The sequence below is a fragment of the Siniperca chuatsi genome, linkage group LG10, assembly GCF_020085105.1.
Source record: "Siniperca chuatsi isolate FFG_IHB_CAS linkage group LG10, ASM2008510v1, whole genome shotgun sequence".
NCBI classification, from domain to species: Eukaryota; Metazoa; Chordata; class Actinopteri; order Centrarchiformes; family Sinipercidae; genus Siniperca; species Siniperca chuatsi.
Window position 1 is genome coordinate 20,594,322 of NC_058051.1, and position 27,508 is coordinate 20,621,829.

The 27,508-nt window shown below is 38.3% G+C and overlaps 2 protein-coding genes across 4 annotated transcripts; one reads left to right on the plus strand and one right to left on the minus strand.

Moving 5' to 3' along the window:
* Window positions 1-22: 22 nt before the first annotated feature.
* Window positions 23-14,094, minus strand: eif2d (eukaryotic translation initiation factor 2D). Of its 2 annotated transcripts, XM_044211878.1 has the most exons (15): window positions 13,812-14,088; window positions 12,604-12,794; window positions 12,417-12,500; window positions 12,232-12,322; window positions 12,039-12,146; window positions 10,115-10,389; window positions 9,685-9,802; window positions 9,562-9,607; window positions 9,368-9,474; window positions 9,094-9,249; window positions 6,377-6,466; window positions 5,799-5,894; window positions 3,265-3,385; window positions 929-1,103; window positions 23-815 (listed from the first exon to the last, which is right to left on the minus strand). In XM_044211878.1, the coding sequence occupies exons 1-15, from the start codon at window positions 13,865-13,867 to the stop codon at window positions 745-747; spliced, it is 1,785 nt and encodes a 594-aa protein (XP_044067813.1). In that variant the 5' UTR covers window positions 13,868-14,088; the 3' UTR covers window positions 23-744. The 2 variants fall into 2 exon arrangements, 1 of the variants encoding a protein (XP_044067813.1); XR_006379610.1 differs by lacking the exons at window positions 23-815; window positions 929-1,103 and adding an exon at window positions 4,407-4,543 and having other exon boundaries at window positions 3,330-3,385; window positions 13,812-14,094.
* An 86-nt stretch (window positions 14,095-14,180) lies between these two features.
* mapkapk2b (MAPK activated protein kinase 2b) lies at window positions 14,181-26,944 on the plus strand. Of its 2 annotated transcripts, none has more exons than XM_044211880.1 (10): window positions 14,181-14,280; window positions 19,873-20,012; window positions 20,906-20,970; window positions 22,416-22,495; window positions 23,807-23,933; window positions 24,681-24,756; window positions 24,908-25,032; window positions 25,354-25,439; window positions 25,544-25,624; window positions 25,915-26,944. In XM_044211880.1, the coding sequence occupies exons 1-10, from the start codon at window positions 14,236-14,238 to the stop codon at window positions 26,053-26,055; spliced, it is 966 nt and encodes a 321-aa protein (XP_044067815.1). In that variant the 5' UTR covers window positions 14,181-14,235; the 3' UTR covers window positions 26,056-26,944. The 2 variants fall into 2 exon arrangements, with proteins under 2 accessions (XP_044067815.1, XP_044067814.1); XM_044211879.1 differs by lacking the exon at window positions 14,181-14,280 and adding an exon at window positions 16,434-17,057.
* Window positions 26,945-27,508: the final 564 nt, after the last annotated feature.

Consider the following 27,508-nt stretch of genomic DNA (forward strand, 5'->3'; position numbering starts at 1 on the left):
CCCCAAAAAAACCCCAAAAACATTTTTTGTATTTAAAACTATGCTTTTATTCAAATTTGTGAAGAACGTGTCTATATAGAAACCATTTCATCCACAAACTATAACATTCAATAAAAATGTTAAAAGCTGAATACAGTCACATCAACAGCTGATTAATTCTTAAGAAAGCACCATGTGACTTTTATATAAATTTGGGTTGTTAAAAATGTGTTAACAAAAAATGTAGAAATTGTTTTAAAAACATCAACCAGAAATTGGAGAACTTATGTCAAATCCTTTGAGAAACATTGTAACCTAATGTAATGAAACTTGTTTATTTATATTGAAACCATCCTCTCAAATGCTTTTACTGCTGAAAATATAAAACTTTTTTGGACACAGCATTAAACTGGGTATAAGACTGACATCAGTGTTTGATCAGTTTCACTTTAATCTGATGGTTTTGAATGTCTAAACCTGAGAGAAGAGTTTTCTCCAAAAGTCTCTTCACCATCTGAAACTAATTACCTTGCGGTGAAACAATGCTGTTCTGGTTTAAATGATCCCATCAGTAACTTTACTCTCTGGGAGCCAAATCAGAACAAAGACTAATGGCTTCATTCATCAATCTTCAGAAGAGGACAGTCAATCTTTATTACATGAATGGCCGACAAGTTTGTTGTGGTTGTGTTTACATATAGCAGTAAAGCAGTTAAGTAAAGCAGCTTTAAAGACAGGTAATGTTTGTTACAGCAGGGTGAAATGCTACTTCTTCTTGCCACCTTTTGAAGCTTTGTCTAGTCCTTGGATGTACTTGCGAGGAATTTGATAATGATCTGAAATTGAAATAAAAGATTAGATAAACTGAATTTATTTGTACAAATAAAGCAATTGAAAGAAACAAATGAGAGAAATTGTAAGTTACTTAAAGTATTATTAAGTTCCAAACCTAGCAGCAAATTGCCAACTTGATGAATCTGGTTGCCTTGGATCTGGACCAGGACTTTGTCCTTGGCCCCAGGGATGGGCTGTAAGACAGAGCTGGCCTGGACTCTGCGCTGCAAAGCAGTGGCCACAACTGCAGGATCCAAACCGTACACTTCCAGGTTCTTTATTAGAGTCACCTACAGATAGCATATGGAAACAATGAGAGCTAGAACAATAAACGCTAAAAGCTGAACGGATATCGGCTTGCCGCTGATACATTTGTATTGTGTATACACTCACTGGCCACTTCATTAGGTACACCTTGCTAATACCTGGTTGGACCCCCTTTTTCCTTCAGAACTGCCTTAATTCTTCGGCATAGATTCAACAAGGTGCTGGAAACATTCCTCAGTGATTTTGGTCCATATTGACATGATAGCATCACACGGTTGCTGCAGATTTGTTGGCTGCACATCCATGATGTGAATCTCCCATTCCACCACATCCCAAAGGTGCTCTGTTGGATTGAGATCTGGGGCCTCATTTATAAAACAGTGCGTAGGTTCCATACTAAAGGGTACGTGCGCACAAAAATAATCAGATTTATAAAACCGTGTGCATGCACATCTGCAGGCAATGTTCCCTTTTTAAATCAATCCATGCAAACGTGGATCAGCCTCATATCCCACCCTCTACACCTCTTTGCATTAACAATTAATTGGTTAATGCAAAGCACCTCATGAATATTGATGCACAGAAATGAGCCTGCTGATCAATGGTTCTTTACGGTGAGTCATGGCAACAGCTGAGAGGAAGACCAAGAAAAATAATTTTTCTGACACAGAAATTGAGGTGCTTGTGGATGAGGTGGAGGTTAGAAAGCACATACTGTTTGGTGGCCACAGCAGTGGGGTCGCAAACAAAAGAAAATGCAGTGAGTGGCAACATGTTGCTGCTGCAGTTAATGCAGTGAGTTCATCAAACAGGACAGTACCTGAATTTAAAACAAAGTGGTCAGATCTAAAGGTGGAGGCAAAAAAAAAATTTGCATCCCACAGTCAGAGTGTGTCTGCTACTGGTGGGGGCAAGGGCACAACCGAGCCGTTACCGCTGGAAACCTGAATGGCCTGTATACTGGGGGCATCAAGTGTGTGTGTCTCACTCCCTCTGCCCCTTGTCCTATGCACGAGCACAAACGCCACCTGTTGCCGATTGGCTGGAATAGTGCTGTGTGGCTTGCACCGAGCCACTTAGTTTGTTTCCCATTTACAGAGACAGGGCTGTGTACAAAAGCCAATTTCTTTCAGCGTGCACACAGAACGGACAGTTAGTGGACCGTGAGGAGATATTGGCTGAATTTCACAAAAAGTGTATTGGATTAGAATTGCTTACCCCACCTTTAAACAATGCTCAATTGGTAGTAAGGGGCCCAAAGTGTGCCAAGAAAATATCCCCCACACCATTATTCCACCACCACCAGCCTGAACCGCTGATACAAGGCAGGATGGATCCATACTTTCATGTTGTTTACGCCAAATTCTGACCCTTCCATCTGAATTTCGCAGCAGAAATCGAGACTCATCAAACTAGGCAACATTTTCATCTTCTATTGTCCAATTTTGGTGAGCCTGTGCCAACTGTAGCCTCAGTTTCCTGTTCTTAGCTGACAGGAGTGCCACCCGGTGTGCTCTTCTGCTGCTGTAGCCCATCTGCTTCAAGGTTCGACATGTTGTGTGTTCAGAGATGTTCTTCTGGGTGGTTATTTGAGTCATTGTTGCCTTTCTATCAGCTCAAACCAGTCTGGCCATTCTCATCTGACCTCTGCTATCAACAAGGCATTTTCCTTGAGAAACCTAGAGATGATTGTGTGTGAAAATCCCAGTAGATCAGCAGTTTCTGAAATACTCAAACCAGCCCGTCTGGCACCAACAACCATGCCACGTTCAAAGTTGCTTAAATCACCTTTCTTCCCCATTCTGATGCTTGGTTTGAACTTCGGCAGATCGTCTTGACCATGTCTGCATGCCTAAATGCATTGAGTTGCTGCCATGTGACTGATTAGATATAACTGTGTTAACGAGCAGTTGAACAGGTTTACCTAATGAAGTGGCCAGTGAGCGTATGTCAGCTGATAAAATAAGATATTGCAATACAGAAATGCCAAAGGTATGTCTGAGGTAATTTAGAAACAGTGTCTCCATCTTAAAGTTAGCATTTAGCTCAAAGTACAGCCTCACAGAGCCGCTAGCATGGACGTAAACTCCTAGTCTTGTTAAACTTGTTAAACAGTAGAAAGAATTTGGAAGAAATCGCTGCTGATCTACAGCTCGCAATTTAAGGGATTGTATCAAAAGTCACCTTCTTATTGGAGCCTCGAGAAGCCACAGAGATGTCTATGGGCTCAATGTGGCCCTTCTTTTTTATGGGTGCTTGTCCAGGGAATACAACTTGATAACACTCTTGCATTCTTCCCAACGTCCTGTGAAAATGAGGTGGCATTGTTTAATCTACACCAAAAGTTAGATTATAGAGAGATATAGACTGATAGAGATATTGCTGAATTGGGTCTGCTAATCTATCCATCTGTCTATCTAACACAGTAATATATAGCATAGGATCACCAAAAACTTGGTGTAAACTAAAGCTATATTTATACTTCTGTCATTCATTTTCTCATAGAGAGCAAGGATTGCAGTGGAAAAGGCTTTGCTACCTAGATTACAAAATACAAATGCTTCAAAAAGAGATGATTACTATGCAATCCGTATTTACCCAAAGTAATAAGGACTGCACAGAAAAAGGCTTTGCTAGATCACAAAATATAAATTTGTCTAGCGTTACTGAAAAGAAAAATATCACTGAGCCTTTCTTCATCTTGCTCCATGTTGTCTTCACTATCAACAATCTCTACTGGCCAAGCTGACCAATCACAGTTCTCGTGGTCTCCCTGTGGTATCTCTGTAGCCCCCAAGGTGTATTTCCATTATTTATTTTTTTTGCATGTCAGCTTTGGGAGTACCTACAGTGGAGCTACAGAGCTACTTTGCTAACCTAAAATTTGAGCAGTCTACTTGTGCTTGGTAGACTTAGCACTACCAAAAATGTTTTTACCAAAAAAAACAAACAAAAAAAACCATTATATGGCTTTCACAGTGCTGGCCAGTACATCACAAATCAACAATCAAGACAAATTCTTTATAATGACTTGAAGGCAACACTAAAGCATCCATCAAATTAACCGTAAAAACAAACTCACCTTGAAATCATTTAAATAGATGATGACACCGTGAATTCTTAATAACTCCCAGGGGTCCGACCAGTACCACTAAATCCCACTGAGATTCTGACTACTCCCACCAACAACTTTTTCTAATTAGTCATTCTGCCTCAACACTGGGCAAAATAGATTTTACTTGTGGCAAAAGAAACTAAAAACATTATGGACTTCGTCCTTGTTTCTTTAATAGTGTATCTTGTTTTTTATAGCAGCAATTACAAACCAGATGTTGGGAGTATCAGACTTCAGAGCAGCGGTGTTATTGTTGTTCACAGAACAGATCTGGATTATGGACTTGCATTAGGATGATTATTTCACCCTGTGTCCATCCTGCAATGATGACGCTGACTGTCCACCTGCCTGCATTAAAGTGTATTCATATGCATATTTTCACATCAATTCTTTCTTAATCAAATGTTAATCTATAAAATTCCACAGTATGTATATACAATATGTACTCAGGGCTCAACACTAACTTTTAAAAGGCATCAGCTTTTGGTTGCCAAAACTGATAATATGGTTGCCATTTTCAGTCACCTTATATTTTGAGTAATTAAGATACTATAGCTTAAGTTATACGTCAGCTTAATAATGAAAATGCGACATAAGAGAATGTTTAAAAGCTTTATTACCGTAAGTGAACCGAAGTTTATGTTTTATATGATACTTAACACTTAAGATTCAAATTCTGTAATCAGTCAACATGTCCACTCTCAATTGCTGGAATACCAGCACTTGTTTGTGATGTTGATGGGTTATCGTAGAAAAGGTTTCAGTCGTAGTCATTCTCAATTGTGAACAATTGAGAATGACTTCTGGATGGGAGCCGAAACGTCTTGATTCTGAAAACAGTGTCCAGATGACTACGACTGAAACCTTTTCTACGATAGAACACTCCTGGACGATTGAGGGACTACACCGTCATGTTGATGGGTTAGTTGAACTTTTCACTCCACAGTCAAACAACAAATTTGCTTTGCCATTGTCTCTAATACAGATGCCTGTGCACACGCTAGTAAACGTACCAACGCACGTGCAGTGCTGTCTGGTTCCAGTTCTGATTGTAACAGCAATATTTTAATATCACTAACGCAACAAATATTAAACACTGATTTAATATGGGGTGCACGTTTTGCTGTTTGCTTTTTTAATATGTTTAAAAAGTAAAGGTGTAACAATTCTCCAAATCCACAATTCGATTTTCAGTTGAAAATTTTTTTTTCCCTGCACTGATGGTCAGTCAGTATGTACAAAAGTTCCCTGCTACGCTGTGTCTCTTTGAAGTGTTTTTTCTTTGGATGCGCACGCAAGTTGGGAGCGGTGGAGAGAAAAAAAAAAAAATACCGGGAGAATCGCAGATCCTGCTTTTGATTTCAAAATTGAAAAGGCCAAGAATTGGTTGCCAATTTCTCAGAATGGTTGCCAATGGCAACCTAGCAACCATTACTGTTGAGCCCTGGTACTGTATGTTCTCCTATATGCAGATAAGAATTTGTCAAATCTGGTATGACTATAGACTGTAAGCATGAGTGGAGGACAAGTCAATGGCAACATTTATGTTTTATATTGTACACGGTCCCTTTAAAAACAATAAGAAAACAAAATAAGTCTTAACCTGCTAAAGAGGTCATCCCATTTGAGAGACTCTACCTCCTGGTACTCTGATTTCTCCAGCAAGCAGTCGCACAGAGTAGGGTTTATGGTCACGTAACTGTTAAGAGGGGAGAAAAGCATTGGAAAGAGGAAACCATACAATGGATGCAGGGCAGATAGTATTTCATTTCTCCTGTCACTCATTATCAATTCATTTCACATCAGAAGATGCACAATTGCTGACATCTCATGTTTCCTTTTAGGAAACATGAGATGTCTCTTGAGTCACATTTAAGCATTTTAGCCAATTATAACAAAATCACATGGCCTGGGGTCAGCTCTGTATTAGTTCAGTGGCCATTAAGGCTGACCTTTTACATTTAAACTCAAAGTGATCTCTGTGACTTCAGTGTTCAATTAAAGAGGTTCTTCCTCCTCTTATGTCAATTGACTAGCACACAGAGTTTGATTGTGAAATGGAAATCCATTAATATACTCTGGTAGAGGTAACAATGACAATATTTTCTGATATCTGTGGTTTCAAACAATGCACTCTACAGCACACCAATTTCCTCTTATAGAATTTAAACATCTACTTACTTCTTATTATTTTCATCCACCAGTTCATTCTTCTTCACATACTCTGTGACAATGTTTCTCACTTCAGCAGGCTGCAGTATTGTTCCTTTCCTGTAGGGACACCAAAGCACACATAAGAATAAGAATAAACGGTGCATTTGTGAGAAATATATCAAGGTATCTTCAGCCTAGGGAGTTTTTAACAAACGTCTGTAATGCTAATGAGTTTAACACCAATTCAAAAACATGGAGTTGGCAAAAACATACTATTTGTATTCCTTTATTTTATGTATTTAATGTTTATCTTTATAGGGACAAGTATATAGCATGGACTAATGCCACATACCACAGCATTTATGGCCTAAGCTAGATGGACCTTCAAAATACAGAAAACTAAACCAAAAAAATACATACAGTACAAAAAAGCCCAAAACATGAACATAGCTATTAAAGGTCCCTTTCAAGACATGGAATGCTTGGAATAATAATTAGTGTTTTTTGGAAAATGGGTAATATAAGACGCATATCAAGGGAAATTAGTTGCCCAACTGTGTTCAGTAAGGCAGGTATGTAGATAGATAGATTTTATTATCCCCAAAGGGTAAGTTTTATGCATGCTTCCAGAACATGGATACATTTATATACAACATAAATAAATTTGTACATAATACATAGTGCCTTTTTTTTAATTTTTCATTTGAGTTTATTGTCCAGTGTGATTTGAAGGTATTTTAAGGTACAACATAGCTATAGATATACTGACTGGATATTTACCATAACAGTGAAAAAATGACTTCTTAGAACTGTATTGAGTGGGAAATTTATATATCATATTGTAGCCTAAAAAATTCCCACAACAGCCAATTTTTCACAGCAGCCATTTTTAACTTGTCTGAGTGGAACAAGCACAGGTGTTACTAATAACATTAACAATGGCTCTGTTCTATGTAAGTGAGCCTGCATGCATAATACCAGGACCTTGAAACTGGAGCAGCTATGGAACGAGATTGAGCAATCGTTCATTTTATTATTTACATCTGGTGGGAAAAAGTTTCTGCTAACAATCCCACAATGCAACACGCCACATTTTATAGATGCAAAAAACTGCAAAAAAGTGCAGCTGTCAGTGATGACACAAAACGATGATGATTCATGAGTGCCCGTAATATCAAATTACTGATCATTATACAGAAAACAGAGTGTCTTTTATATAGGGAGGGGTGAACAAGGGAGTTATTTCAGACACAGCCTAGACTTGTGTGACCTAGGCCCTCCCCCTGACCTCCTATTGCGCGAAATCCTTATTTCAAGCCGGCTCATTTCAGTGGCCCCATAAGGAAATAAATACCAGGGAATTCTCTTTCCCAGGCAACTAAGGGATATAGTAAAATGGAATTTTGACCCACCTCTAGACAAAATCAACACAGATATGTGGTAAGGTTAATATTATGAAGATGAATTATGCCCCCAAAGTGAATTATCTCCTTCAGTCTCTTCCACTGACTATTCCTATTAAATACTTCAAACAATTTGATATGCTCTCTCTATATATGATATGATATAATACATTTTTCTGGAACGTCAGAAGGCCAAGAATACGTCAAGGTAGACTACAAAAGCCTGTTTAGGCCTCCCAAATCTGCTATTTTATTATTATGTTTTTAACCATAAAGCACCTGTCACGCATGGAACTTCCTCCTGAAAGAGCTCCCCCTCCTTTCCCCCATCATTATTTTTAATCTGCCAGAATGCCAGCAAATGCCCAAACCCACCCCATCATCTCTCACTTACAGGGAATCTGGCAGAAAGTGTCTCGTATATTCAAAATCAACCCATACTTAAGTCTTTCTTCTGGTATATGGGACAACACCAAACTCCTTGTTGGCAAATCCCCAGTTACATGGAGGGAGTGGATGAATAAGGGTGTTCATACTTTGGGTGACCTTTATGAAGAAGGTGTCCTTAAATCATTTGACAATCTTGTTGAGCAGTTCAATAATCAACTTTGGAGACATCCAATTGAGACATCTCTTTGTCAGTACATTGGCTCTACACATACTCCTCCCCAGGGTTTGGACCTCATTAAGGAGATTTTGCGTATCACAGAGACAGGACACGGGGCTTCCCACTATTATTCTATGCTTATAAAATCTGGTTACAAGACCACCACAGCTCTGAAAATACTGTGGGAAAGGGACTTGGGCACCACCTTTGAAGAAGACGAGTGGGATAAAATTGTTGGGATTACCAAACAGGTTTCTAGAGATATCAGAAAAAGGTAATTACAGTCTTGTTGAGACTGTCATGAATGCAGGAGGTTGGATGTGGCGTTGGTGGAAACATTACATGGACACTATTTAAACATTCACCTTTCAAGGAATATGAGTGGACATTTAACATTGGTACGGTGGACATTTTGGAGTTTATTGTTTATTTTGTTACTGTCTGTTTTTTTGTATTTATCTTTTAGTATTAGTCAATCTCTACCTATTTTATTTTATTATTATAAATCTGGTACTGTTCAGGTATTGTGTTGTCTATGATATGGTTTTGTGTTGTTGAAAATTTGAAATTCAATTAACTTTAAGTCATAAAAAAGAATTATGTGACTTTAAGTCATAATAAAGAATTGTCCCTCGCAGGGACGTCAGAGGTCAAGGTCTGCTACAGAACAGCCCACATTCAAACACGTGAATGTTTCAAAAGTCCAGGTCAGGAAAACACACACACACACACACCTTTTGTTTACATCCAGAAAGAGAGGCTCCAATCGAGCTGACACAGAGTACAGAGTTGTGATCTCAGGAGGATGGTACAGATTTTCTCCTTCCCCGCCATCCTGCACCGGAGTCGCTTCAACATCTGACTCCTCGGGAACGCTGAAGTAACGCAGTCTATAAAGTGTGATGTCACAAAAGGAAAAACAAAGGGCTAGTCAGTCTGAATGTGGGCGGGCTGTGAGTTTGAATCTCAACCAATCATTTCTTTAAGTTGAGGCAGGGCTTGGCTCACTCTGGATTTTTCCAGTCCACCTCCACAATGCTCTCCACACCCTTGGTCAGTTCTTTTACTCGCACAAGGTTATGCTGCTGCTGCATGGCCTGTAGAAACTTAGACAGCTGTTGGAAAAAACATTAAATAAATGCTTACTGATAAATTAGTCTATTTCTATGTGTAAAATGTCAAATTCTGGACATCTAATATACCTTTTTATAGCTGGATTTCTTGATATCAAGTTGCTTTCCACTTGGGCTGAAAAAATTCAAGATGTTTTCAGTACTAAATTGAATTACTCCTCAGCACTTCTTAAAAGATGAACTGTACTTTACCAGCAGGAGAACATGTGGTTCCGGAGAAATGTACTGGTCAGAAGAGGGAGCTCTGACTTCTTCACCTTGCTCTTGAGAGCATGGAGAAAACACTGCAACAGCAGGGCGTCCATTAGCTCTGTGAAATCAGAAAATGAACTGGGTCACATCCTTTTCTCTGAACATGCTCCCATTTTGCCATATCAGATAATCTTATTTTCCAGTTGTATCAACAACACACATTCATATGGTCACAAAAATAACTCATCAAGCCCTCAAGCCTACCCTGAAACCATTTAGTAGTGAATGTCTCAATTTAATTTTAATCTGGGCTAACGGTAATTATGAAGCTGAGTCTTATTAAAAGCTGATTCAGTACAAGTGTGGTGGCAAGTACTTCAATACCATATCTACAACTTGAAATTTTAAATGACATTTTAACAAATATGACCTTGTGGCATTTTCTGGTCGTCGTGGTTCCCCTCCTCTTCCTCATTGCACTTTTCACCCTTCTCTTCCTCCTGCTCAGCCAGACTCAGCTCCTCAATACCAGAACAGGCTTGACCTGTGATTGTTTCACTGGGCCTCTGCTGCGCTTCCTCCTCCACACATTTCTCAACCTCTTCCTCCTCGTCCTCATCGACTTCACATTTCTCTCCATTAACCCTTTGTCCTTCACTCTCTGCATCTGGTAAAGAAGGAGGACCTGACTTGTCTCCATAAGCCCTAAAGTGTATAGAAAAAACACATGTGCAAGGTTTCCGCTGTATGGCTGCACAGTGAATCCTGTAAATGTAATCATCATTTTGGCTACAATTATTTAAACTTTCACAGTACCAGCTCTGCATTTGAGACTATTTCTTTTTAGACTGTTATTGAACATAATAAGAATCAATATAAGTACTGCGATGTCAACATTAAAGGAATCGTTAGACAATTTGGGAAATATGCTTATTCACCTTGCTGAGAGTGATAGATGAGATGATTGATGAGAGGACTGATACCACTCTCATGTCTGTCTGGTAAATAAACAGCTACAGCCTGTAGCTAGTTAGCTTAGCTTAGCATAAAGACTGGAAACAGGGGCAAACAGCTTGCCTACCAGCACCTCTAAAGCGCACTAATTAACATACAGTGGTGTGAAAATGTGTTTGCCCCCTTCCTGATTTCTTATTTTTTTGGATGTTTGTCACACTTAAATGTTTCAGATCATCAAACAAATGTAAATATTAGTCAAAGATAACAGAAGTAAACACAAAATGCAGTTTTTAAATGAAGGTTGTTATTATTAAGGGACTACGACTGAAACCTTTTCTACGATAGAACACTCCTGGACGCATGAGGGACTACACTGCATTATTAAGGGAAAACAAAATCCAGTATTTTCCCAAAAGTCTTGATGAACCCCAAGACTTTTGGGAAAATACTCTGTGGACTGACAAGACAAAGTTTAACTTTTTGGAAGGTGTGTGTCCCATTACATCTGGCGTAAAAGTAACACCGAAAATTTCAGAAAAAGAACATCATACCAACAGTAAAATATGGTGGTGGTAGTGTGATGGTCTGGGGCTGTTTTGCTGCTTCAGGACCTGGAAGACTTGCTGTGATAAATGGAACCATGAATTCTGCTGTCTATCAAAAACTCCTGAAGGAGAATGTCTGGCCATCTGTTCGTGACCTCAAGCTGAAGCAAACTTGGGTTCTGCAGAAGGACAATGATCCTAAACACACCAGCAAGTCCACCTCTGAATGGCTGAAGAAGAACAAAATGAAGACTTTGGAGTGGCCTAGTCAAAGTCCTGACCTGAATCCTATTGAGATGCTGTGGCATGACCTTAAAAAGGCAGTTCATGCTCGAAAACCCTCCAATGTGGCTGAATTACAACAATTCTGCAAAGATGAGTGGGCCAAAATTCCTCCACAGCGCTGTAAAAGACTCATTGCAAGTTATCGCAAATGCTTGATTGCAGTTGTTGCTGTTAAGGGTGGCCCAACCAGTTATTAGGTTTAGGGGGCAATCACTTTACAGGGCTATGTAGGTTTGGATTTTGTTTTCCCTTAATAATAACAACCTTCATTTAAAAATTGCATTTTGTGTTTACTTGTGTTATCTTTGACTAATATTTAAATTTGTTTGATGATCTGAAACATTTAACATTTCTTACTGTTTCCAGCGTTTGTGCTAAGCAAAGCTAACCATCTCGTGGCTGTAGCTTCATAATGAAAAGACATAATGAATATGAATATAAATGCGGTATCGATCTTCTCATCTATAGTAACTCTCAGCAAAAAAATGTCGAACTATCCCTTTAAACAAAAGCATTCATTCACAAAAATGCAGGATTGAAATCTGCAGAAAGATGGTAGCTACTCACCAGAGATTATCCATGTACGTGTGGAGAATGCACACTCCTCTCCCTTTCATACCCAAACTGCGCATCTCTGCACTGGACACTGCAGCAGTGCCAACTGCAACAGGAGCTCTGCAATCAACCAAGAAACCAGTGTCACATTTAAATCTCTGAGGAACATGTTAGAAGTCTTTCCAAATCTTTCATCAGAACTTACCTATTGCTCACTACTGTAACAGCACAGCAGTCGCTCCGTTTCACGTCTGGGAGACCACCTGAAGACACCACCACACCGGGCAGCATGAGATCTTTGGGGAAACACAGTATTTGTTACTTAATATCAATCTAAATGTACAGTATTAAACATCTGTCCAGGTCTTGATCTTGGAAAAAGAAGCATACCTGCCCCTCCAATTAATTTCTGGAGCACAGGAGGCCAGGTCCTGAATGTTGGCAGGAGAGTAGGGTAACGCCATAGCACATACACTGAAAAATATCACAATGCACAGTTTAAATAAGCTACTTAAAGGAGCTTACAGTATTTTATCCACTCAATCATCTCAATGTAACTTAACAGCCAGCTTATTACCTGTAGGATAAAGGCGTTTCTCCAGTTCAAAGAACAGTGGATTTTTGCGAAGAACAAAAAGTGTCACGGCATCTCCCTTATGTGCATAAATCTTCACTACATTTAATTCCTCTTTGTTGGGGACCAGTTCAGACAGCTCATCAGCAGACAGTGAAGGAAAGGCTGCGGATATGTCAGCTTTGAGCTTTCTCCTAAAGGTAATAACAAAAACAAAAGTCTAAGTCACTGGGTAATGTCCTACTAGCAATAACTACTGCAAGAGATACATATTTTTCATATTTTGCAGACTGAATATTTTGGATTCTTTTCATCTAAAAAATTCTATTTGCACTGTTTCCTCTTTAATTGAACACAGCCTTCTGCTATTTTCACACATCCTAATAATGCCCATACTTTCCTCAGACTTAACAGCTTACTTAACTGCATAACAGGTTGAAATTATTGACTGCATATACTGTAATGTGTATTTCTTTAAAAAAAAAAAAAAAATTCAATTGAGGTTTTCTAAGTCAAGGCCTGGCCAGCTTGTCAAAGAAATACAATTTTCCTCTGAAATTTCAGTGTTATTTCTGCATTTTGTCAAGGAGGCAGGCATTTACACACCCAATCAGATTGATCCTAATAAACAAGACTGAGCAATGTAATAACCAGAAGCTGCTATTCATAGAATTTGACCGAATAAGAAGTCAGACTGAGAGTGACATGTTCAAATGTAACTAAAATGTTAAGTATTTTAGAGATAATTCTGGGAAAAATCTGACTGATATTGACTTTGCAGTGTTAATTTACAAAGAAAAATCACAAGATAATATTACAATAATTAACAATATCCTTACTAAATATAGATATATTGTCAACTGATATTGAGCTGATTTTAACAGCTCAGGTCAGGTGCTGGGATTTAATGATAAGTCAGACTAGCTAACTACAACTAATTGATATATGGATACTGCTGGGGTATGAATCTATATAGTTTAATGGACAAACATGAAGTTTAACACAAGAACTACTCCAGTTTTGACTTGTTCCAGCAGTTTCAGTTGAGGACTAATGTGTGGGCAGCCTTCTGCTACGTTTAAAGTTGAGCTTTTTGTGTAGTTTTCAAAAAACCACTACATAAATAAAATGACACAAACTGTAGGAATAAAACAAACAAGGCAGAGGAACAGGCAAAAGTCTGGCTTGAGCTAACAACAGCACTGACTCACCTGTCTGATCCTTTGATTACGGTGTTGGATTTGACACGAAACGGTCTGGCAAACATTTTCTCAGAAAATAAACAACTAAACAACTACTGCAACGAATTCAGCATGCCCGCTTCTGTGATAATTTAACTGTTTTTATTATATCAGCACATAAATTCTTTAACTCCTCTACACCATCGAAATAACCTCATATGTTTCTTATATTGGCTTTACAGTCATCAGCTATTCCTCGTTCGGTGTGATGGTCCGACACATATTTATTTCCGACGGGAAACACACAACGGGATGTACCGTTAGTTCCGCTGGATGAACGAAGCGCTTTTTTTTTTTTTTTTTTTTTTTTTAGATTTTTAAACTTGTCAGTGTTATATCGCCATCCCGGGGCAGGGTGCATATATTCGGAAAACAATAGGTGAACATCGCCAAAATGCCCATCAGAACTGTCCACTGTAAAACTGCTTCAAACACACTGGTAAGCAAAGTTGAATCAATCGGTTCAGGTAGTTGAGTTAAAAGACACCTTTTGACCCTGTCTGATAACCTAATACTGCAAAACAAGCTAACTCTCTCCGTTGTTTCATTTAAATAATGTTAACTTTCTGAGGCCAGAGTATGACTGGCTTCACAATTCAAATCAGAGATTCTTTTCCAGCGACTTGTCCATTCACAATTTCGCAATGACATGAATTTGCAGTCAAAGGATGCGAACTTCATCTTTCTACCTTTTGGTAAACTTTGGTAATGGTGCATTAACATCTTTGACCACACAGACTGGGTGACATTTATCAGCTGACCCAGAGGGGCGCTCAAGAAAATGGAAGGTCATGGCTGCGACAACAAAATAAGAAGAGTATCTTCTGTGACAAAGAGAACTATAAAAATTATAAAATGACAGTGATAGAGTGATAGTGAGAGCAAACCCCACTATATATATTTTTTTTCTGTGGGGGGGGCATAAGGGGGTACAGGCTTGTTGCCACAGGGGTACTGGCCCCCGTGTCCCCTGACCAGAACCGCCACAGGTTGACCACTCAGCAGTTAAGCGGGTGAGTAAATGTTACTGCAATTGAATTGATTGCCAAAACTATATAAATAAGATAGAGATTATAATTTTTTTCCCCCTAAATCTAATTAGTACCCCATTCAGGCCGACAAAGTGACGTGGGTCAAATCCACGTCGGGGTCTATTTGAATGGATCAACTTCATCCGTCATCCGACCCTCTTTCGCAACCACCCTGCTGACCAGGTTGGACACAAGGCTTTGGTGAATTGGCGTTGGTACCAGGAATGTTAATTAATTCAATACCAACGTTTAAAGATCATAATCAGCGTGTATGGAACTACACAGCAGACTGGAGTTCTGTAAAAATGGCATGCAGGGTCACAGCTATCTCATATGAATGGGTCCAACCCAGGTCGAATGCATGTCCAGTAGACCCATGTCATACACGCGTCTGCTGTCTGAAAGGGGTAGCCTATAGCTTAGCAAGCTAAACAATGACAATGGCTTTGCTAATTACTTAAGACAGCCAAGCCTGTACACCAGTGGTGACTTGACATCCATTACCAAGAGTTCAGAGCGTCAAAGCATCTGTCCTATTCCCAGCGTTGATGTGCATCAACTCTCCAGAAAAATACACATTTCTTATCACATTCTGTCCCTGGTTCAGTATATCCTGATATCCTGACTACTTTTTCTGTCTCTTTGGCACATCTGGTGTGTGCTAACGTTACTGGTGTCAACTGACGTGCGACAAATCGTGCAACACTATGTGACGCGGCCAGTGTGTGTTGCACGTAACATTATTTCTTGATTATATCTTCAGGTGCACGATGGATTCATCTTTGTAGCCAGTAGACAGTAGCCTAGCTCTTGTTTGTTACACCAAATAATTTTTCTTTCGGTCTTTCCTCTGCTTGACTGGGGCCACTGTTGCCAACTCTTTTCCAGTGAAAGTAGTTAGCACTAGCTCCAAAAGTTGCTAAAAGTCGCCAGATGACATCACATGCTAATTTGCATATTGGCGACGTCATCACGTGTTCATTTGCATAAATCTTAGTGGATGTGTCGGTTGCAGTGAGGGAGAGATCACCTTCAGCCATGTAAAAGGTAGCCAAATAATCACAAACTAACTACAGGGACATCACAAAAAAAAATCTACAAAGGGAGGGAGAAGATCAAACTAACTATTTAAATATTTACAAGATCAAACAAACTTTTTGCATATAAACTATAGGAACATCCTAATCCAGAGATTCGGAGAGAAAGAGTGAGAGAGAAGCGTCTCTGCTCAAACCTGCCTGCCCCACACGCCACAGCTACTGCTGCCTGCGAGACCCGGCGCTGTTGGCAGAAGAGCCGTGCAGCATGCGTGGGAATGAATTACATATTAGAATATTTCTCGCATTTTCCCTGATGGTCTGAATAAGTCGCTAAATTTGTCGCTAGTCGCCAAGTTGGCAACACTGACTGGCCTGTGGACTGGCCTGTGGTATTTTTCAGAAAAAATTCCTGGGTAGATAGTCCCGCCTCTTCCACTGCCATCAGCCAATCATAATTTAGGATTTTGGGGTGCCAGTTGGGTAGTTGTGGTGCCCCCCACCCTCCTTTCCCTAGGCACGCCCCTGTAGGACCGTTAGAGAGACATGCTGCTTCAACGTCCACCATTTCAGCCCGGAAGTTTGGTCATTTGTTTATACATTGATTGATAACCCTTTTTTATGTAATTTTATTTATTAAGTGATATTACATGGTGTGAACACCGGGCCAAGTTGTTAAACTGTCTGGCAAGAATCACAGTTGAAAGTGGACTTCCTGGACAGACGCCGGTTACAGCTGCCTGTAGACGACTTGAGTGAGAGCTATGTAGCTATCCTGGCTAGCGGTGGGCTAATATCATACAAGGACAACATGAGCTAGGTGCTACAACTAGCTAAGATAGTTAACTAGCTCCTACTCGCAGTGAGGAGACGGGAAACGCACCTGTTGGACAGTTACCACTCATGTGTTACCAATAGTTAACATGTCGAATCAGCACCAGCCGGCTTTCCCGATCCAACAGCTGCCTAATCTGAACTCTGCTCCTTTCCCACAATTTTTTGTGAAACCTTTTAACAATCCTCTTCAAATCAAAAGGAATGTAATAACAGACGATTACAGTGTAACAAGGCAGGTGCTCGGGATGGGAATAAATGGCAGAGTGTTGGAAATATTACACAAAGAGAGTGGAGAAAAGTATGCACTAAAGGTAAACATGTTGTTATCGATTTAATTTTTGTTATTGAATTGTATAATAATATAGATACTAAATAAACTTGTAGAATTGATAACTATATGGACAGAAGAACGGACGCTTTCTGCGCTTGTGTTTTAACTTAACAAACAGAAATTAACACATTTTCCGCTTTTTTAATTTTGGCCATTAAATACCAAAGTACATTGGCCTAGTGTTATATATAGTTAGAGAGTTTGAAACCTGAACCACTATAATTTCGTATTTTTTAGTAAAAAATAACAGAACATGTTGTCTGTAGTATTTACTAGATAGTGTTGTGGGTTCAACATACTTCTTGTTACAGTGATAGATATTTGATATTGGTTTGGATTTGTTGCAAGACCTGTTTGAGTTCATTCAGATGGATGTTTTTGCATGTTGCTCCCAGGATGTGTCAGAGCTGGTGAGCGCAGTTTTGACCAGTGATATCACCTCTGGTACAGTCTTGCACATTATGCAGACAGTAACACTAGAAATACTCCATGCATGTATTTATAACTAACAGTAAGTCTATCTGCCCAAATGTGGTCTGAGTTTGACCTATTTGACAAAAACCATTATGACCATAGGGATTTTGGAGTATATTGTGTAAATACCTATCATTTCCATTAGTTCCTGGGGCCTCTTTTGCTCCTGTTGCTCTCTACATTTCTGTAGTTAGAGAAAGATTTTCTTAGATGCCTCTGAAACTTGTTATTCATGATTTGTTTGCAGTCAACAGGATTAAAGCCTGGCTATTGATGACTAACAACCTTCGTGCATTGATGTTGCCTGCCCTTTGTTGCATTCTCAGAATCAGTCAAAGAAAGTGCAGGACTCAGAATGTATCAAGCTGAGCTCTGAGTTGAAAGTTAACAGATGCGTCTCTCTTATCTTTGATTTTAGAAAATATCTGCTTCTCATACACTGTTTCCTCTTTCCTCTCCTCAGGACAGTATGTGTCCCCTTTTAAGTCTCAGTTTCAGTCAGTAAGAAAAGATAAAAAGAATATATTGCCTCACTGCATTCCTCTGGGATCTAGTAACTCCTACTGTAAGCACTCTATGATGCCTATACCACACACATGTATCCAATTACAGAGTACCTGTTGTGATTTGTGCATTTGGAGTGGGAGGCAGTATTTAGAGTTACAGCTGAGCACTGCCAGAGTTCAAGAGGTGTAAGTTATAGATTTTTTCCTCATGGAAACTTGTAGTTTTCTACACGCACATCATACACAACAAATTGTTTTGTCAGGGTCTAATTTCTGTTCCAGAGTTTGTAAATGATGTTTGCATGCCATGTTGAGGTGTCTGTTTTGAAAGAGGAGTGTTGACTTTTCCTATCCAAATGCTGCCAGCCAGAAAATGAGAGAGGGGAACATGCCTGTGTCTAAAAGTAGCCTCATGCGAGAGGCCTGAGATGACTGAGAGATTATGACGTCTGGTGTGGTACAGCAGGACAAGGTGTAATGCAGATAGCACACTGTCAGCTTTTATTAGGCAGGGAAGGTATTTTGAGATGGGTAAACAAAGTAGAGAAACTAAACAAATTACCAGTCTTTCTCCTGACATTTGTTTGTAGTTTTTTGGATGAGAAACAAATGTAATGCACTGACATTTCTGAGGTCTTGTGAAGGCAGTGCATCTCAGAACATTTCATTATGATATATAATGTGAGATAGATTAATCAAGACAAGGAAATCCTCTGAATGTATCTCAATAAATCATAGTTTGAGGTTCCTCTGAGTCTGATAAAGAAGACTGTAAAACTGACATCCTTGACGTTACTACAAATTTATGTAATGAAAAAGCATTCAGTTATTTTCTCTTGTGATATAAGTTCAATAATTTGTCAGCAGTATTAACAGTATTCAGATTGTTCTACATCCAGAATAGCAAAAATGTCGACATCCATTGAATCACCTCTCTTTGTACATATGGGTAATTTTGGCGGTTACAAATATTTCCAAATAAATGAATGATTATAAGCTTTACTAAAAATTAGGCTTTTAAATGTGAAGATTAAGTATGTATTTTACAAATTAAAGACAATTGTTTAGCTCCCACATAGCACAAATACTCTTCTCACAATTAATTACCCAGAACCTATGCACTCTCTAACCCACAGATAAGTTTAAAGGAAAACAGGCAGACTAATAGACTAAAATACCCACTGTGGCAGTTATGATTGACACAGAGCTGATTTGCAAATAGGGTTGCAACTAATGATTATTTTCATTATTGAATAATCTGCAGATTATTTTCTCAATTAATAGTTTTGTCTATAAAATGTCAGAAAATAGTGGAAAATGCCCATATTTGATTTCCTAAAGACCAAGGTGATGTCTTCAAATGTCTTATTTTGTCTGACCAACAGTCCAAAACACAAAGATATTCAGTTTACTATCATGTATGACCAAGAAAAGGATCAAATGTTGGCATATTTGCTTAGAATACGACAATTTGATTATCAAAATAGTTGCTGATTAATTTCTGTCAATCAACTAATCGATTAGTCGATGAAGCAGCTGTATTTGCAACTGAGGCAAAGTATTCCTGCACTAAAATGTACCTTTACTGTTGAAATGCCTGAGGCCCACGATAGCTTCAGAGCAATGGTATTATCAATATTGCCAGGATTCTGAGTCAGTATTTTTTACCCAGACTGGTATTTAATCTTGCTAAATTCAAACAAAAATGCGAACCTATTAAACCTAGAGCAGGTTTACATGACTGCATTTGAAACTAAAATCTCATCCTCCTGCTGCTTTCTGACTTTGTTTGTTCCTCTGCTGTTTGTGTCTCAGATGTTGCACGACTGTCCAGAAGCCAGGCGGGAGGTGGAGCTCCATTGGAGGGTGTCACCTTGCCACCACATTGTACCCATCATAGATGTTTATGAGAATCTCTACCAGGGCAGGAAGTGCCTCCTCATCGTGATGGAATGGTGTGTTCTTCTGCATACACACAGACACACACGCATGCACAATTAGAGCCAAGAATGTATGTGTGGTCTTGTGATAGCATATGTTGACAAAAGTAGATTTCCTTTCTTGGACATTGTTCATCTTTGAATGGCTCCTGGGAGTTGTGGTTTGTATTAGTTGCTATGTGTGCTGGTGGAGTCAGTCTTTTTTAATGCACACCAACTGAGGTGAGCGAGTTTCCAGAACACTTCAGGGCAGAAAGTAATAAAAAACAGGCAGAGGCTGCTTTGTCTAGAATGTAATAAGGCAGGCGTCTGCCACAGCCACATCCACCTGTTACAAAAGAATAGAAAAATGTTCTCAAAGCTGGATATGATATGATGAATGTGAGGTCATAAATGAATAATCCTGAGTGTGAACAATAAAAGTGACTAATGATGGTATTTAGTATTTAGTGGTTGCAAGTGTGGAATGTTTCCAGCTATACTGTAGTAGCTTTTGATTAAAAGCTTTTACCTAAAGAACTAGTTGGCAGTTTATTGTGTTAAGGAAAGTTTTTTTTTTTTTTTTTTTTTTACCATAGCAAGTGGAAAAAAATAAGCATTTAAGCATAATTTGCTGTATCTTAATTAAATTACTTATTTTGTACAAAACATTGAGAAGTTCAGTACTGATCTGATGGCATGATAATATAGTATTTGAAGTCTAATTATAACTCTAATAAGAAATATATGAAAGTTAGTAATATGTAGCCCTTTGACAGCTTTGTGCTTCTGCTGCCACATTTGTTACCATCTTGGGTGAACCAGGAGAAAGTTGTTCTTCATTGAGGAGTAAAAGAATGAACATGCATGAATGCCTTTACAGACTCATTATACTGTACTTCTGACCACTCTACTGTTTTCGTTTTCAGCATGGATGGAGGTGAATTATTCAGTCATATCCAAGACAGAGGGAATCATGCATTTACAGAAAGAGGTAAAGGGAATATTATTTCTCAAGCAAGTTAAAGTTACAATCCTTAAGATTTCAGTCCTGGTTGATTTGGTGCACTTATACTTACTGGTGGTAACAGCTAGTGCGGTTTAACTCTACAGGTCCCAGGATTCTGGGGGCAGCAAACACTCCTTGAACTGCTACTTTGTCAGAAATACAACAGAAGAGCAACAGGTGTATCTGCTTACAGTGCAGCCAAACAAACTTGTGTTGTTTTGATGAAGAAGTCAGTCAATAATTGCCCATTTTCCATCATGCCATGAGCAACTGTGTTCTGATTTCTCTGTAGCTCTTCATCCACAGTAATAGCTCACTGTGGCTGCACCTTCTTGTTCCATTACTCCCTGCAATATTTAAAACTGATCTGCCCAAAATAACCGTTGTTTGTAGCCACAGTGCTCGACATTAGACAGTAAAAGCTACAGCTACAGTAAAAGTTGCTGTTAGCTAGTGCGTAGTGTTGACCTAACATTAGTCGTCCGACATCTCACACAGAGATAAACAAAACATTCATTTGGACCCGTCAAAATTTTTAAAATTATGAATTCACAATCATAATTTTTTTTTTTTAGGAAAAATGCTACTTTTATTCTGCACCTTTCTAAAAGCTCTGTGGATGTATTTTTTTGTTGAAATATTTGTCTACATAAAAATGTTAGCAATATAACCTTTAATGTGAAGCATTAGCTAGTAACAGTTCTGATATGGCTGTAGGAGAGTGAACAGTAAATAGTTAAGCTGTTATCAGTGAGATAATAGCTTCACTATTATTTAGGTGATTAATCGATTGTCAGGAAATTAATCTGCACCTCTTTTAATTGATTCATTGTTTCAGTCATCGCAAGCAAAAATGGCTAAAATTTGCTGTTGTTTGTCATTTATAGTATTTAACTGAATATTTTTAGGTTTTGGTCTGTTGTTTGGACATTACCAGCAATCTGAATACATTATAATGGGCATTTTTCACTATTTTCTGACATTTTATAGACTTAATGCTTAATTAATTAGAATTAACCGTTTTATTAATAATCCAGAAAATCGATCATTATAAATTATTAATAGAAATAATTGTTAGATGCAACCCTAGAAATTACAAACAGTGACACTGGCTTATACGGATGCCTTGTTTCCTGTGAATCCTTCATGCCTGTGAAGGCAATTTGAATCCTGCAAAGAATGGTGGACACTAACAATAAATAGTGAAGACTATATAGAGAGGTAATTGCAGAATGTAAATATATTGAATATTCCTGAAAAAATGCCAACCACAAAATAGAATCAGAAACAGGCTTTGTTCTCATGAAAATCTTAAGGATTATAACTTTAACAATATTAAAATGTGCTGCTGAATTTATAGTTTAATTTGCATATGTCTGTTTCACCTCCATCATGTCCATGTCATTTCTCTTCACTTCCTTTTTACTCAGAGGCCTCTGACATCATGAAAAGTATAGGAGAAGCAATACATTTCTTGCATTCCATCAACATTGCTCACAGAGACATCAAGGTAATAACTCGCTGTATGAGACAAGACTTGCAATGGAAAACAAAACTTGCAACAAAAATTAAGAAATAAAAGCAGTGAGTAAAAATGTTATTGTGTACCTATGCTTTGCTTTTACTGACAATTTAATATCCTGCGCATGTCAAAGAGCCCATATTTAAGGCCAAGTAGCACAATCAGGGGAAAACACGAGATATAAAAGTAACGTTCTCCAGGCTTCTGTGCACATGAAAATTTAATTGTTTACATATGTAGCGTAAGCAAACATTGAATGTCAGCTGAAATATGCAGATTGGACAGGCCCTAATGGCAAACAAACAGTGCTTCCATGAACAAGTCCAAAACTGGAAGTTTTTTATTTTTCCTTGCTGTATGAAGTGCACATATGAAGCGCAGTTTTACAAAACAAAAAAATACATAGTTCTTTGGGAAATGGGAAAATGTACATTGTTACATAATTGGAGAATGTATGTTTAATTCATTTGCTGAGACTGAGCAAATAAACACACATAATATTGTACATTATTATATCAGACTTGGTAGTATTATTGTAGTGTAGATTGATTACATGCGTCATGCGTGATGCCAGTTGAGTCACCAGATGAGATATTAAAGATGATGTATATGCCATACTTGCCTTTAGTTGATAGTTATGAGAGACAGGAGCCATGGGGAAGACAGAGAAGGGAATAAAATCAGTATATTTGCAACATCTGTAATTGTTATCCCACATCCTCCTGCTTCTCTATTCTGATATTTTCAGTTGTTAAAGGGTAACTTTGGTATTTTTCAACCTGGGCCCTATTTTCCCATTTTTTATGTCTTGCCACTGACAGGCTCAGATTGTTGTTATAACATTATGGAAAGGATCCCTATATAGAGCTAGATTGTTGTCCCCATTAGTCACTTAGACACAAAAACATGGGAAAATTGGGTCCAGGTTGAAAAATACCAAAGTTACCCTTTAACACCTCTCTAGTAGCCTCTCCACCTATGAAAATGTAAAATGTTATTGAAGATTAACTTAATTTGTGAATGGTTTTGCTTCTTACTGTCAAAAGACATGGAGAGATATCACTATGAAATATAACCCGGATTATGTATATGTTTTTATTTCACACTTGCTTTGGCAATGTTAACGTCTGTTTCCCATGCCAATAAAGCCCCATTGAATTGAATTGGAAAAAAATATAAAGAGCTTTTGTTTAGGTTTACATTTGCTATTTATTTTATTTCTACCTTTCGTAATTCTTTGCTTTTCTTGTGGTTGTTTCTGCTCTCCAGACGCTTGATCACTGTTACTGTCTCTTTCAGCCAGAGAACCTGCTGTACACATCCAAAAGGCCAGATGCCATCCTCAAGCTGACAGACTTTGGGTTTGCCAAAGAAATCACCACATTAAACTCTTTAGCAACACCATGTTTCACCCCCTACTATGTTGGTAAGAACACACAACATGTGATCTTGATAGTAATACTATCAGGTTGAAGGCACACTATAGGAGCTAGTGTATCAGGTTTTTTAGACTGATCTCAGCTGCCCATATGTGTGCATCTATGACACAACATCTCTCCTGAGTAAGCTCTGTGGTATTTCGCTGTGTTTTTGTTTTGCTGAATGTCACATTGATTTTTTCCAGCAGGAACAACTGTGTCAGCAGGATACTCCCAGCTGTATGCATTTTTATGTTTGCATGACAAAAATCTGTGGACTTGTGTGTGTGTGATTATGTGTAATGCAACACATTGTAAAAGCCTTGTATTGGGACTGCACAGAACATAATGTTTTATGAAATTATAATGTACGAGCTTCTGCCATTTTAATAATGCTGTCTCTGGATTTTGACACTGTCAATTTATTACTTGTTAATAACCAGATTTTAAATCAGCACATGTGCTTCTCGAAACTTAACTTGACCCAGTCTTTCTGTTGAGTGCTTTCCCTGAGGGGATTGAACGTTAAAAAAATCTGACATTTTGCCTCATATGGAAAATGGCTAGACTAATGTGGGTTACGAGGTTACATCCTGTGATCTAGTTAGAAAATCCAAAACACGCTACTTTAATGACCTGTTGTTTTTTTTCTTGCAGTCATCTGTCTTTTATGTAGAATTATCAAAGGCATGAAATGTGAAACAGAAGCGATTTCTCCAATCCAATTTAAATCATTTCTCTTGACACTGTGGCAGCTCCAGAAGTTCTCGGTCCAGAGAAGTATGACAGATCCTGTGACATGTGGTCTCTGGGTGTCATTATGTATATCCTGTAAGTCAATCAGTGTGATGTATTTGTAGTGATTTAACTATTTTCATCTTGCAATGATGCATCATTCACATTGAAGCTTCTCTAAATTATTGTGGCTTCTAATTATATGATCCATGTTGTCATCAGGCATTTCGTTCTATCTTACACGCAGACTTTGTGGATATCCTCCCTTTTTCTCACATCATGGTCTGGCAATATCCCCAGGAATGAAAAGACGGATCCGTAATGGGCAATATGAGTTCCCCAACCCAGAGTGGTCCGATGTGTCTGAAGAAGGTGAGGTGGAGGCATGTCTGAAATTGAATTGGGTGTTTTATCGGATTGCAAATTTGTCATGTAAATGCTCCTTCTCCTACAATAATAGTGTTGAATGTTAGTCTTGTTAAAATGTGTCTGGATTCTATGAATTATGCATTTCAGAAGCATTCAGATTTAATCTTTTAATTTAACTTTCATGTAAATGTTGTCATAGGAATTGAAGACATTTGGAAGCAAAAACTGTCCCACATAACTGCAGCTACTGTATGACTTCACAGATATGTCTCTGTTAGTGGGGGACACATATGAACATTGAATGAGGATGATTTCCTGTTTCAGCCAAACAGCTGATCTGCCACTTACTGAAAACTGAACCCACCCAGAGAATGAGCATCACAGAGTTCATAAACCATCCCTGGATTAATGTAAGCAGCTCCCTGTAGGCTTGAATCTGTTTGAGCATCTACTGGTTTTGAAAGATGTTTGTGAGATTTGGTGAACACTTCTCCATATTCCCTCACCACTGCAGCAGTCAGTCGAGGTCCCACAAACTCCTCTTCACACCAGCCGCGTGCTGCACGAGGAACAAGATGTCTGGGAGAAGGTTAAAGTAAGTGTTGGTTCTGTTCATATGTGCTGCTTCTTTAGATGCTCAGAAACTGATCTTGATGTGTTTTTATCTGTTGGAAAATCTGGAGTGGGCTGAGCATGGGTTTGATTTTGACAATATAATACATTTTTTTTATATATTTTATAATATTTTATGCATTATGCATACTTGTCTCTCGCTGAACAATGAAATCCATATAATATTAACTTAAAACTAAATGTGGATATTGTGCATACTGTTTTTCACCTTGGTTGTGTTTGATAAAAGTGATATTGTTTTGTTATTATCAGGAGGAAATGACAAATGCCCTGCAAACGATGAGAGTGGACTATGATCAAATTAAAATCAAAACTATTGAAGACTCAACTAATCCTCTACTATTGAAGAGAAGAAAGAAAAGTAAAAACTCAGCCACACAGACTCCAGGCTAGTGAAGTAAAGACTTTTTAAGAGGTATTCAGTTTCACACAAACACACACATGCATAAAATTTTGTAGGAAAAAAGCCTTCAAGAGGAGCTTTAGGGACGTTGTGCATTGTCAAGTGGCTCTAAAATAATGCTTTTATAGTATGTTTTTACCAGTTATTATTTTTTTCTGTTAAAATCAAAATATTTTATTTTAAAACATTAAATGCACCTAGGCATTCTGGTAAATGTGCTTTAAGCACTTTTGAACTCTTTTAATGCATTGAAAAGTATTATGTATGTGCTCTAAGGCTTGTTGTATGTGTTGTATATTAGGACAGTTTTTATTATTCTGATGTAAATACTCAGCGAGTCATCTGAGTGAGCTTTGTTGGCTTCAACTTACACACTGTATTTAAGTTGTTTTTGTCTCTTAGTTTTTCTGTTCTTAGTGTTGAAAAACATTTTTGCCTTGAGGATGTTGTTGAGAAAGTTTGCCAGCATCATTCACATTTGTCTATTGAATGACCATTACCAGAAACCACAACTTTTGTTTTGTATGCTGATGTGATGTCAGAAGGTCTCTTGCCACATTGTAGTAGTGCAGTATCTAAAATTTACTTCCCATGTGTACCAATAATCATGCTAGTTCTGCTTATGAGACGGGTGATAATTGATTTTGATGGAGGAAACTGTGCTGCTAACTGGACTCTTCATGCTTCTGTAGCATTCATTTTCTCCAAAGCAGTAATATAAAAGTAGTGCATGAAGTCTGTTGTGTGAGGCATGGAAAGAAAAGTGGATGGCAGTAAACATTTAGATCAAAGGAGTAGTGACGACACATACTGTGGAAAATGTTGCACATCACCATTATCCTGTCTGTCTTTTACTCTGGATTAAATCTCTCGATATTCTCTGTGGTTTTGCGTCTTGTTTCAGCAAAATAGCTGTGTGCAAAATGTGTAAATATGAAATAGGCTAACTCATTTCTAGTTGCGGCTATGTAAGAGCAATCAGGACGTAACATCTGCTGAATACAACTTAATGTTCCTTTTTTAATGTCCATTCCATTTGTCACCTAAAGACTGCAATCATATGTGGAGGGACAGGTAGCTACATTTAACTACGTTATAAAATTAAATAAAAAAGACTAAAAATTCTTGAAGTGATGGAAGCTCCAACTGTCCTCAAAGTGAGACCTGAGAACTGGGTGGCAATCTGCAACCTTTTTCATCCATCTTAAAATTGTTAAAAATGTTAGCATGCTCACGTTAGCATCATAGGATGTTATGCTAGCATTAAACTGAAAAGGTAATAACTGAATTATTCAGAGGTATCCTGTCATGAACTGAAGTGACAAGTGGACATTTTGACCCATGGAACATGAATGTCTCCCAAATTTCATGGCAATCCATCCAATAGTTTGTCAAGAAATATGTAAAACCATGGAGCTATGGCTAAAAATGCAGTCCTCCATC